A 13,433-nucleotide genomic window follows, 5' to 3' on the forward strand; every position below is an offset into this window, starting at 1 on the left:
TGCCAATGTTGCATTTCGCGACCATAGAGGGATTTGGATGACCAGAAGATGGTCACTCGCATCACCCAAGCTTGTCTCCTGAACTGAAGGGAAGAGCCTCTCGCCTCGCCGAGTGAGGAGGCTTACCTTTATTTGTGGTCATAAGGGATGAAACATAACCCCGGTTACTTCACTTTTAGGAGGCCTACTTACGACGAAGATGAGAGTATCCGCCACAGCGAACCCGCGCTTGCATTCCAGCTTGAATTGGGAAGGCTTTCCAAGTTCAAAATCAAGCCTGTATTTACGGAAAATAGAAATATTCACGTTTACGAGGCAATTGGGAAAGGGCCAGAGAGCGACAAGGCCGTCGATAAACGATATTTCACGCGTGCTGTGGTTCGACCTGGGCGTCTGCGGGATGACATACCCACGGCGGAGTATCTTATTTCTGAAGCTGACAACCTGATGAATGACATCCTCGACGCGCTCGAAATTATTGGCAACAATAACTCCGACTTGAACCATATCTTCATCAACTTTACGCCCGTTTTCCCGCTTGAACCCGCTGACGTTGAAAGGGCACTGGCAGGCTTCCTGGAACGGTTTGGGCGACGGCTCTGGCGCCTTCGCGTGACCGGGGCTGAAATTCGCATCCTTTGCACGGAGCCTACGACTGGCATGGCCTATCCCCTCCGCGTCGTAATCAACAACACCTCGGGATACATTATCCAGGTTGAAATGTACGCTGAGCGGAAATCCGAAAAAGGAGAATGGATATTCCATAGCATCGGCGGCACAACGAAGATTGGGTCTATGCATCTTCGTCCCGTATCGACGCCCTACCCCACAAAGGAATGGCTGCAGCCGAAGCGATATAAGGCTCACTTGATGGGTACCCAATATGTATATGACTTCCCTGAGCTTTTCAGACAGGCATCCAGAACTACTGGAGCAAGGCCGTTGAGGAGCACTCCCCACTTGCCGACAAACGACCTGCCGTGGGCGAGTGCATCGACTACGCTGAACTCGTGCTCGACGATACTGATAACTTGATCGAAGTAGTTCGCGAGCCCGGAACAAACACACATGGAATGGTTGGTTGGATGATCACTGCCAAAACCCCTGAGTACCCACGTGGTAGGCGCTTCATAATCATCGCGAACGATATCACCTTCCACATTGGATCTTTCGGGCCTCAAGAAGATAAATTCTTCCACAAATGTACGGAACTTGCGAGGAAGCTGGGGATTCCGCGGATCTATCTTTCTGCTAACTCCGGTGCACGCATTGGAATGGCAGAGGAGCTCATGCGTCATTTCTCAGTAGCATGGAATGATCCCGAGCGGCCGGAGGCTGGCTTCAAATACCTCTATTTGACGCCGGAGGTGAAGAAGAGATTAGACGCGAGGAAGACAAAGGATGTCATAACGGAGCCAGTTATAGAAAATGGTGAAGAACGACATATGATCACTACTATCATCGGTGCTGAAGATGGTCTTGGTGTCGAATGTCTAAGAGGCTCTGGTCTCATCGCCGGCGCTACCTCTAAGGCTTACGAGGATATCTTCACTATTACTCTTGTGACCTGCCGTTCTGTTGGAATTGGCGCTTACCTCGTTCGTCTGGGCCAAAGAGCGATTCAAGTTGAAGGACAGCCAATCATCCTGACTGGAGCTCCTGCCATTAACAAACTCCTTGGACGAGAAGTGTATACGTCTAATTTGCAGCTGGGTGGAACGCAAATAATGTACAAGAACGGCGTTTCTCATATGACGGCCAACGATGACTTTGAAGGCATACAAAAGATTGTCCAATGGATGTCGTTCATCCCCGACAAAAAGAATTCTCCTGTCCCAATCAGATCATATTCGGACACGTGGGATCGGGATATCGGGTATTATCCTCCAGCGAAGCAAACTTACGATGTCAGATGGCTTATCGCTGGTAAGCAGGATGATGAGGGTTTCTTACCTGGCATGTTCGACAAGGATTCCTTCCAGGAAGCGCTCGGGGGATGGGCCAGGACTGTGGTTGTTGGACGTGCCAGGCTCGGTGGTATCCCCATGGGTGTCATCGCAGTCGAGACCCGGTCCGTCGACACCGTCACACCAGCTGATCCTGCGAATCCAGACTCGATGGAGCTGATTTCCACGGAGGCTGGCGGTGTCTGGTATCTGAATTCAGCTTTCAAAACCGCACAGGCTCTCAGGGATTTCAATTTTGGCGAACAGCTTCCTGTCATGATCCTTGCTAACTGGCGAGGCTTCTCTGGTGGCCAGCGCGACATGTACAATGAGGTTCTCAAGTATGGTTCCTACATCGTCGATGCCCTTGTCAAATATGAGCAGCCCATTTTCGTTTACATCCCACCATTTGGGGAATTGCGTGGTGGCTCGTGGGTAAGTTAAATTTTCCTAGTTTGCTTATGTTTTGCTTATCTCGTGTTAATATTTCGCAATAGGTTGTGATTGATCCTACGATCAATCCAGAGCAGATGGAGATGTATGCCGATGAGGAGTCTCGCGGTGGTGTCCTTGAGCCTGAAGGTATTGTCAACATCAAGTACCGCCGCGATAAACAGCTGGATACCATGGCCCGTTTGGACCCTGAATACGGCGAACTCAGAAAGGCCCTCAGCGACAAATCCCTGCCCGACGACCAGCTTTCCAAGATCAAAGCGAAAATGACCGCAAGGGAAGAACAGCTTCTCCCAGTCTACATGCAAATCGCTCTGCAATTTGCCGATCTCCACGATCGCGCTGGCCGCATGGAGGCGAAGGGAACCATCCGCAAACCTCTCCAGTGGAGGAACGCCAGGCGGTTCTTCTATTGGCGCCTGCGCCGCCGTCTTAGCGAAGAGCTCATCCTCAAACGCCTGGCGGCCGCTGCCCCATCTACCGGCATGCGCAACGGCGCAATCCCAACCACCGGCGTCTCGGCATCCCCTCGGCCGGCTCCACCAACCGCCCGCGAGATCAATCTCAATACGCTGAAATCGTGGACCGGGATGCTGGACCGGGAGTTTGATACCAATGACCGCAAGGTTGCGCTCTGGTATGAAGAGAACAAGCGGAAGGTGCTGGAGAAGGTTGAGGAGATGAGGACGGAGAGCACCGCAGTGGAAGTTGCGCAGTTGCTTATGGGAAATAAGGATGGTGGGCTCAAGGGCGTGCAGCAGGTGTTGAGTATGCTTCCCATGGAGGAAAGGGAGGCTGTGTTGACGTATTTGAGGTCTTAGGCTAAGAGAGATAATGAGCGTGGCTGGTTTGGTGTGAAGAAGTCAAACTGCATTTGAGAGAGAGAGAGAGAGAGAGAGAGAGAGTGTGTGTGTGTGTGTGTGTGCATGTGTGTTTTGATTTCCATTTCCTTTGATAGATGGGGGAATGGGTTTCTCTCATCATATTCATCTTACTTTTTGTTTTGTGTTTTGTGTTTTTTTTTGTCATGATTTGATTTGCTCCCCCTATTTGTTGTTCCTTTTATTATTCGTTTGCTCACTTGGTTTTGCAAGCCTTTCCATATACATATAAAGCAGTTATTGTCCCGTAGAATTTTCATTCTCAACCCCCCCTTGTGTATTTTCTGTTGATTGGACTTGGACGCTCCTCTGGTATTTTTCTTTTCTTTTCTTTTCTTTTTTTTTCCCCCTCTTTTTCCACAGTTCGCATTATGTAGTTAGCGCTGTTACATACATAGATCACAAGTCGATAATCTCTACATATATTTCTGTTCCTTAAGGCCTTCAAGGTCCTATATACCCTCGAATCTGATCGATAACTTCAAATCTTAAGCTAAAAGAGAGAGTTTCCGATGCACTACTAAGAAGATACGTGTGCCTATTATGCCTACTATCGTAAGTAGAATTATAACCGTTAAGTACATGTACATGAACTAGAAAGATTTGCAAGCAAATTTAAATGGAACAAAAAAACAAAAAATGTTACGCAAGCACGAAAAGTGTTTTCCACAGAGAGAAAATATGCTATGCCGAAGCACAGACACACTTAAACAATGTTAGGGACATGGTATACAATGCATATGAGTATTAGCGAAGGGAGTTGTAGAGGTTCAACGGGAACGATAACTAGTAAATGACAAATAATGATAGATAGGAATATACATGGAAGAGGGGGTATCATAAATGTGATAAACATCAAAAGGAAATTTCCCCACAAAAATAATAAATAAATAAATAATGCCAATTGCAAGAAATGAGTGGTCCCTGAAAAGAGGACTAAACGAATCACGCTAGCTGCCTCTCCATCGTATACGGATGACGCATAAACGGCACAACAACTCGGTACGGCGACGCAGAAACATCTCTTAACCCTTTCACACCGCCACCGCGACCTCGTCCCTGCTCATCCCTATCAATACTTAATCGGCCCAACTCAACCGGAAGCTGGTCCATTTCGTGGCGGGCCATTTTCCAACCTTGTGCCGTTGCCGTTGCCGCTGCTGTTGGGCGACGATCGCTAAAGGACGCGGCACCTGCGCCCGAGGGGATGGTGCTGTGGCTCCATACTAGTTCCTCTTCGCTGCCGGGAAGCGTGACGCTGGTAGCGCCTAGGGTACGTGCAATGTCCTCAAGGAGAATCTCCATCGGGGCTATGTAGGCCGTGCGGCTCTTTTCGGACCATGCGAGGACATGGCCGCATACCTGGCCTGTGGATTTATCGAAGACCCAGGCTCCGGAGTCACCAGGAACTAGCAGGGGGCGCGTTAGTATGATTTGTTTTCTTTCATTTTCTTTTGTTTTTATTAATTTATTTTGTACTAGGCGGTGTGGGAAGAGGGGATTGAAGTTAGAGATGGAGCGAGGAGAGCAATTACCTCCAAAATTCCCATCGACACTGAAACTGCTGGAGAATGATTGGCGACCATGCATTTTCACCAGAGTCAGTGCTTTGGAAATACGGCCGCTTTGCAAGCCGCTTGTCCTGCCACAGCATTGGACATGTAAACCAGCGAGATCTTCGATCTTGGCTACTTTGTCAAGAGTAGCAAAGTGCATTTTGGAGCCTTGTTGCATGTGAACTTCACGACTGCTAGAGCGAGAAGCGGAGCCGTGAACTTCTGGCATGCCGACGTCAGCAAGTATCGTGTTATTGATATCCATCCGATTTTCGTCGATCTTGATAAGCGCCCAGTCCACTTCATGCTTTATCCCAGCGCGTTTCCACCTCCTGACTCCGGAAGAGGCGTGGACGAATCCAAGGGAGTGGGAGGCAAGATGCTCATCATCACGATCCTCCACGGTGGGAAAAAATCCGTCTTCCACGTCATCGATCGCTGGCTGTGTGACGATTATTCGAGGCTCCTCTCCCGGATCAACTCCAGCAGTATCTCCAATGGAGGCCGCATCATAATCATCGTCGTCATCATCGTCATCCCCATCGTCAGTGGAATAACCGTCTGAGAGCCAGTAATCATCATATGCCTCGTCAATACTTGGTGCTATAGATCCATCATCTGCGTCTTCTTCATCATCGGATATCTCAAATGGATACAAGGCTTCTGGTGGGTCCTCATCATGCCATGAATATGCAAAATCCTGGTCAAATGTGTCACCTCCCAGAGTCCAATTACCTGCCGAGCGAGGAGGAAGGTCCTGGCCGGAGTCGTCTTCCTCATCATCGCAGGGAGCGTCAAGCATGTGGTGTACTGTCATTCCGTAAGGCATTCCATCGACCAGGATTGCTCCTCCATAGGAAACCGGCGGTAGATGTTCATCGAGTCGAAATGCTCCTATTGATGCTCCACAGACAGGCTTCGGTTGATAGTGTGGGTTCAGATCGACCTGGGTAGTGTCGATGACAGGACGACTATTCGTTTTCGGCTTTCTACGTTTTCGGCGAGGGACTTTTGAGCGGGTAACATCGCCCCGAATCACAATGAGATCCCAGTTTTCTCGATCGTAATCGAAGTACTTCTTGAGAGCAACTCGAACTCTCCGGATACTGGTACACGAGACACATATTGTGGTCTTTGCTGTTTCTGCAGTTTCCCCAGCCACCATTAAAGAAGCGCTGCAGGATTCAGGAGAGTCCTTCAAGATCTTCTGAAGAAGTTTGCTGAGTTTCGGCATGAGCATCATGTTCCATTTCCGCAAATCCTCGTCGGGTATTTCGACATTGGACCACTTCTTCAACGTCCGTTTCCGTACTTTCTTCCCATTAACGTCGCTTTTCTCCTGTAATCCATTTGATTCACCGTAAGTAGTTCCATCATCCGCCATATCGATTGGCATGGTTACATCTGGTTGACGGCCTATATTGTAAGGGCTAACTTCTTGGATGGACGAACTCGTTGGCTCAATAACGAGAGGTGGAGGAAGCGACTCATCCAGATCCAAAGCAGGTGGAGGATTGAAGACATCTAGGCAAGCACAGCACCAACTAACTTTCCCAATTGTGTACACAAAATTTTTGGAGAACGCGTTCCACTCATCCGATGTACTTGGGTCATGCCATGGATAATAGTGGGTTTGTCGGATTCTCAGTCGTAGATCTGTCATTGGTTCGGTAGAAAGGTGGAAATTGGGCGCATCGAGGCAAAGTTGGACTATCTGCAGATAGGAGTTTCCACACTTGGGTGCCAGCCGTTTGACGTAAACGTTTTCAATTCGCGATTTGAACATCGAATTGTTATATTTCATCTTCCAGAGTTTACTGAGTGGAGTCCACAAGCCAATTTCGAGCAACACTAGACCTAGGCTGTATAGATCGTATGACCAAGACGAGTTATCTGTGATGACTCGACGGTCGTCAGGATGGCGGTACATGCTAGCTGATAAAGGCTCAGGAACTGCATTCTTATCTTCGCCGTCGAATTGAGAAAGGGAAGTGAGGTATGGGTGGCTGAACTCTGAGCTTGAGTCATCTAAGACTCCTTCATTGGAAACCTGGAAATCTGGGAATACCAAAATATTGTTGCTATTTATATTTCCGTGTACGACATTCTGACTCCTGAGATGAAGGACCGCCAGAACCAAGTGATATGCTAGGCGAAATCGACTTTCAAGATTCGGAATTGGACAATCTGGTCGGCCATCTCCGGAATGGAATAGCGAGACAAGAGGTCGAGGTTTAACGTCTCTCGGTACATCGGAGGGTTGTCGTAGTAATGGGAACATCTCAATAGGGATCTGATAAACAAACGCGTAGCGAGAATATGTCATGTCAATAAAATAGCCAATGAATTTTAGTAATCCAAGATGGGATACCCTCGAGTTCTCGACCAGACGTTGTAGGGTGTCGAATAATTGAGTAAGCCGCTCTCTCCGGGGAAACTGAAGAGAATTCCGCATCTCCAACATTATCGGAGAAAATTCTACTAGAACTGGTACGATTGGGCTCTGAATATGGACTGCCAGGGAACGAGGCATCGCATGGGTATCTAAATGCCCAATCACTCTGGAGTTCGCAGATTCCGCAACCGCTTCGTACGGGGGCGGATTGGAAGCGTGGGAAATTCCGCCACGAGAGAGATGAAGGGAAGATTTTTCGATATAAAACTGTTTAGTTGGGAGGAATGACTCCGGGAAAACCTTCTGGAAGTCTTCGGCAATCTCATCAGTCGCCCCAAAAGAGTGGTGGCTTTTTGCGAAACCCGACTTTCCTGGCTGAAGTTCTGATAAGGACTTTTTCTTTGATGATAACGGCTTTTTATCCATCGATTGACAGGGTTCAGTCCGAAGCGAATAGAACGACTCTTTTGAAGATTTCGAAGATTTCGGAAGCAATGGACGAGCTTGACCTTGGACTTGGCCTTGACTTTTCGTCCCTGCCTGCGAACCTGAATTCATACTCATGCTCATGCTCATATTCCTCCGCGATCGTGAGAGATCATATAACGTCTCGATATGCTGGGTCAATTCCTCCAACAGCTCCTTAGACCTTGCTATCTCTTCAGCGGTGTATGTCGCCTTGACAGCGCTAACCTGGACCAATCCATCAGGCGACTTGACACCATCAGGTTGCTGGAGCCTCTCCGCCTCATTGAGGAGCTCTTGGATGGAAGACATCACACTCGCGACAACGTCAGAAAAGCCAGCCTCGCTCAGCGCTTCGTCGATATCATTTGGTTGGGCGGCGCTCGCATCGCTCCAGTCCAAGCCCCACGCCAACAGTCTATCTTTCTGAGTCCGGAAATTTCGATTCAACGCAACGAGCTCTGGATCATCATTGGCCTTGGATGCGCTGGAGACGCTTTCACAGGAGGACTTGGTATCCGTGTACAGCTTTGTAAGCCGCCTTTGGAAGAAGGCGCCGCCATGCCTAAGGACAGACATGGATGCGATGGAGACGCTTATTTAGAAATGAATGATAATTGATAGCTGTCAAATTCCTCACTATTAATCATTAACCGGTATGGAAGGCATTCAGGTATGTACGCTTCCAAGAGCAGGATTCAACTAACGATCTAAAGACATCTCAAGCCATCGGGAGACGACGTCTTGGAGATGAAGTACGGAGTACGATGAACCACAAAGTTGCTGCCTAACAGTGGCCAATAAGAGAGCCGCAGATTGCAGCCAGCGCTAGATGATCACGTGGGGAACCTTTCCGGCCCGCCAAGCCAAGGCAGCACAATTATCAAGGCAAACGAGTTATATTTCCTCCGCAGCTGAACTCATTGCGAATCGACTTATTTACGAAGACAGAAAAGAGTAATGTACATAGTATAGGAAAGGATAGGCATCAAATGGAACATATTTTTTTGGTTATTGTAGAGAAAATCAATTAGTCTTCACCCGCTGAGAAAAGGGAACACAGTCGTATCATGAAGTAATCATCCGCCGCGTTACACCAACGTCCTTGGCCCGCTTCTCTCCGAAGTTATGAAGTCGCTCTCCAATTAAATACACGTCATCACGAATACTCGCCCTCCATATGGCGATTTGGTTTCGAGCCAGGCGTAGAGCCCAAAGGAGAAGCACCCCCATTAATGTCACAGGGAAACAGTAGCGGTATACTTCGGAGTGCACCAAGGCCGGCGAATCGCGGAAGATCGTGGAATTTAGAACAGCTCCTATTGGCAAGGGCCCTAACACAGCAACGAAGGCAACCAATGTAGCAGGAACAATAAATGCGCGGGTAGCCAGTTGAATGTCCGGATCCATCCAGCCGTTGCGTAGGACCGCGTTGAGGGCATTGGCTGGGCGAGAGCCGCGATACCATAATATAAGTCTGACGGCCATGCGCACGTATAGCACGCCGAGCGTCCAGTCTTGAACGAAGTGGATGACGTGGACTTCGCCACTTCGAATGTAGGTGTGCAGAGGAATCAGAACGTAGAGCTCGGTAATTAAGGCGAAAAGGGAAGGGAGGAATAGAGCATACGCCGCTCCAATATACAGGAGACTGAGAAGTTTCACAAGGATGTTGTATGTGTGTGGGAATGCTTGTCTCGGGGATGCAAGGTATGGTTGCAGACGTTGATTGAGCGCCGGTAGACCGTGGCGACGACAGTACACGAGCGCATAGAAGGCTCCACCTACCACATATATGCCAGCAGAAAAGGCATAGATGTCGTTCACAGGAACATGGCTAGGGAAGAGTGAAGAAATCATCCGTCGCCCGATTGCCAGAGGCACTATGGTGTACCCAAGCCCAGTTACCGCAGCGAAAACCCATATCATGAAAATAAATGTCGCGATCTTGATCTTGAACGTTGGCGGAACATAGACGTGAGCGAACATACTGTTAGACTTGCCATGAAGGCCATCCTCGTGATCCTCGTTGCCGTCAATACGCTCATTATTTTCGTCAACTTCCAAGAAAACAGACCTGCCCTTGGGAATTCGAACCTGATCCGATCCTGGAGCTCGCACAAACTTGCCATCTCGTAGAAAAAAATTACTACTGCTTTCATCTTCCAGGGTATCCCGACTGCGGAAAATCCAGTCACGCCATGTTGGATATGCCCTTCGACCTTCCTCGTCCTGACGCCGTTCTCCAAACAGGAAGTGCGTCAGCCTCAATTTGCGCGCGCACATATGGAACCACCAGTCGTACATTTTATGCAAGCCATCTGATGGGCGGATAGAACGAATCGCCAACGGCATTACAAAATTGTAGAAAAGTAGATCAACCGGGAATTCCAAAACGGGCTCATTGGACGACCAGTGTATCGGGAGTACTTCACGGAAAGTCAAGGATAAGCCCCAGACAACACCGCCGAGGCAAACGATAACAAGACCACCGTACACAAGTGCGCTGAAAGCGATTTTACGCAACTGGGTAGTGATATTGCGCTCAAGAACATCGCGTACGGGGTGGAATGTAGGATCGTCGGGATCACGGATGAAATCTATATATTCTTGTTAGTTCAAAATTGGTATTTCAAATATCCAGGGGATATACTCTGTACTCACATAGGACGCCATTCCGCATAATCTTTCGGCACATGGACACGAAAAGGGCAAAATGGAACATGTAACAAGTCCCAATGAACCAATGGACGAATAGCGAGGTGAACGGCGCATCCAGCATGAATGCAGTTCGTGAAGCAAATGTTGCACCGCGGAAAAGTGGAAGGAGGGCAATGTCGAGCAGAATGCCACAATATAGTGGGAACACGATCATTTCGATACCAATGATGATGATCACCTTCATTACTCCACCAGCTTGTTGCAAAACATCAGCCACCGTCCCTTCTGCCCGATTCTCTTGAGGTGGCCTGGGATAACAGAGAAGAGAATTGGAGATAAACTACCCCAAGAAGCGAGGCAAAGCAATACCCAACTATAATTGCTATGATTCGATCCTTAGTGTCCCATTGTGCCAACTCATGGTTCAATGACAATGAAACTGTTGGCTCGACTCCGCCGACCTTTAGGCTGGGCCAATTTTCTTTCTCCAAAAAGAAGAATGCAGACTTTCCAACGGTCACAACAGCGACAGCAGCTGCGTTCAACAATTTCATAGGTTCAAGAGGAAGTATGGATGTGGTGAGTCGTTGCAAGGAATCCCGTTCGAGGAGAAGTAATGGGACGTCGTAGAGAACTGTCTTCCCAACGTTCATTACAAAGTTGAAAACTGTTGCGACTCGCCTTTGGTGGATCCTCAAGGCTTGGTGAGATAAAACGGAGAACATGGGTAAGTCCGATTCGTGGAATGTGAAGAATGCCCCGAGAACACCTTTAAGGCGCTGGCTGCTACCGTCGATCATAGATAGCGAAGCAGCTGTAATAGCATTACTTGCCGAAAATTTTGTGAGAAAAGGGATGAATCGTCCAAATGTGACGAGGATGTAACGGAGCAGAACGTTCGCCAAGTAAACAACATATCCCAAGCTGCCGAGTAGTGTGTCGACGGTGATGTCAGCAACGAGAGAAACAATTGCAATTGGGACGCCAATAAACAGCCGTATTGGGTTTGTTAAAAGAACGAGGGCGATTTTACCCCATAGGTACGGCAACCAAATCCCAACAACGACTGTGAATGATACGAGCAACGCGCTGAACACACCGTTTTGTAGTAAGCCGACGATAGGACCCTGCATACCGATAAGTTCCAAGATACCTTCCAGATCATCAGCGTCGTCCACAGCATCAACATCGTCGGGGTCGACTGGAGCAAGTGGGCCATCAGCAAATCCAGGTTGGTCCATTGGGTCATGGAAATGACGATGTCCGTCCGGTGCGGCGTCGAATGGAACCTCTTGCGCGGGTTGATCAATGACATGGCCAGCATCGTCCTCTTCTGCTTGGTCGTCACCTTCTCCTCGCTGAGGAAGGGGCACCCCACCCCAAAACCAATTCGAGGCCCGATCAAGAAGATTTTCATGAAGAGGATCTACTGCTTCTATAGGAGGTGGTTGCTGAGGTGGAGATATCAAAGGCTCAACTTCCGCAATTTGGAATGGATTATGCTCGTTGCTGTCAAGTTCTGAAGCGGGCTGTTCAGTGGTAGTTGAGGGGCTTGAGGAGTATCGCACCGCTTCTTGTTGTAGAGAGGAGTGATCTACGATATTATTAAAGGGAGCATGGGATGATAGGTCAACTGTATGAGTAGGTCTGGATGGCCCGGCCTCTTCGGAATCAAAGGACTCAGGTAGAGTAAAGGGCTCGAGGCTTGGTGAAAAGGACCCTGCAGGTATATTAGAATTTGTGTTGGGAATTCCAAACCTCACGGGAAATGGCCGCTCAGGTTCATCGTAGTTTTCGAATGGCTTTTCTTCAATGGATTTAGCACTCGCAGAAAAAGACTGACGTAGGTCGTGATCACGATTGATCGGCGCATCAATCGAACCGTTGGGGGCTGAAGCAAGCTCTTCGTTGTGTTCCTGCACATCTCTCGCAGACACTTCGCCGAATTTGAATCCCTGTTCACCCACACGTTCCAATTTTTGCATTGCTGCAATTACCCAGGCCAGCTCTTCTTGACGTCCTTCTTCCTCGATTAATTTTAATATTTCCGTTGGATTTCTCCCACCACGAGTCCACAAGTCTTTGAACACATCAAGACCAGGCCACTCTGCATTGGCATGACTGTCAGAATTTGCCACTATTTCGTCATTGGCTTCGCGAGTCGTGGAGGGGTGCTCGGGAATATTGTCTTCTTCATGGACGTGGCTCGAATTGCTTTCAACCTCTGAAGACCAATGTTGGCTATGTGATTCAAAGTTGTCCGTGGTGCGATAAGGATGTTGTGATTGGACTGATGATAGAGGCGCCTCGATTGGATGAGGATGGCCCCAATCTGGAAATCCGGTGTCCCGGTGTCCAAGTATATCTTGATTTTCTTCTGGATGTACTTCTTGGTTTTCTTCTTGATTTAGTTCTTCGTTTGGTTCATCATGGGCTGCCTGATTGTGGGCATGCTCGACAGGATCTGGTCGTTGGTGGCCAGCAGGGTGATTCGCTACAGCATCGACAACAAGCTGGGCAACTGCTTCTCGATCTGCCTCAGCAAGATTGATCACAGGTTGCTGCTGCACCACCCATTCTCTAATCAAAAATACAAGAATAAAAGCAATAACAACAGAAAGGGTAATTATCTGTCCTTCGAAAGTATCTATTAAAATATTATTCAGGGTGGAGTACGGGGTCAAGTTGTTTAAAAAGGAAACATCTGAAAGCCAGGATGGTTGACGAAACCGTCGAATAGACCCGCTTGTTGTATTCGTCGAGTTTGAGCCTGCGGCGTCGAATACCGGTGAAGTCGTTGTTGCCCAGGTGCCCCATAGAAGCTTCTTCATGATGGTGTATATCAAGGGCTCGCCAGCTGAAAAGTTGAGCATGGCAGAAAATGGTGAGATGAAGGGTGGAAGTGTAGGCGCATTCTGTTTACCTAACCCCGTAGAAAGGTTGTTTGATATGAGTGTGTTGGCAGGAGACGTTCCGTGTGCGGCAAGCTGATCGAGCGTCTGGGCTTGCTGGGGGCACACGCGAGGCGTGGTAGAATTCACGGTTTGGCCAACGCCCATCAGCTAACCAAAACAGA

At 48.6% G+C, this 13,433-nt stretch overlaps 3 protein-coding genes across 3 annotated transcripts; 1 reads left to right on the top strand and 2 right to left on the bottom strand.

The window, feature by feature from the left end:
- Positions 1-48: 48 nt before the first annotated feature.
- HCAG_07331 (hypothetical protein) lies at positions 49-3,220 on the top strand (the record flags this gene model as incomplete). The annotated part of the gene is made up of 4 exons (XM_001537859.1): positions 49-73; positions 146-885; positions 912-2,381; positions 2,444-3,220. The coding sequence occupies 4 exons, from the start codon at positions 49-51 to the stop codon at positions 3,218-3,220; spliced, it is 3,012 nt and encodes a 1,003-aa protein (XP_001537909.1).
- A 1,005-nt stretch (positions 3,221-4,225) lies between these two features.
- HCAG_07332 (conserved hypothetical protein) lies at positions 4,226-8,275 on the bottom strand (the record flags this gene model as incomplete). The annotated part of the gene is made up of 2 exons (XM_001537860.1): positions 4,226-4,689; positions 4,816-8,275. 2 exons carry the CDS (start codon positions 8,273-8,275, stop codon positions 4,226-4,228), a joined length of 3,924 nt encoding a protein of 1,307 aa, XP_001537910.1.
- A 489-nt stretch (positions 8,276-8,764) lies between these two features.
- On the bottom strand, positions 8,765-13,416 carry HCAG_07333 (predicted protein; the record flags this gene model as incomplete). The annotated part of the gene is made up of 5 exons (XM_001537861.1): positions 8,765-10,296; positions 10,361-10,665; positions 10,727-11,171; positions 11,493-12,077; positions 12,201-13,416. The coding sequence occupies 5 exons, from the start codon at positions 13,414-13,416 to the stop codon at positions 8,765-8,767; spliced, it is 4,083 nt and encodes a 1,360-aa protein (XP_001537911.1).
- Positions 13,417-13,433: the final 17 nt, after the last annotated feature.

Source organism: Histoplasma capsulatum, genomic scaffold (assembly GCF_000149585.1).
Source record: "Histoplasma capsulatum NAm1 scaffold_8 genomic scaffold, whole genome shotgun sequence".
In the NCBI taxonomy this organism is placed as follows: Eukaryota; Fungi; Ascomycota; class Eurotiomycetes; order Onygenales; family Ajellomycetaceae; genus Histoplasma; species Histoplasma mississippiense.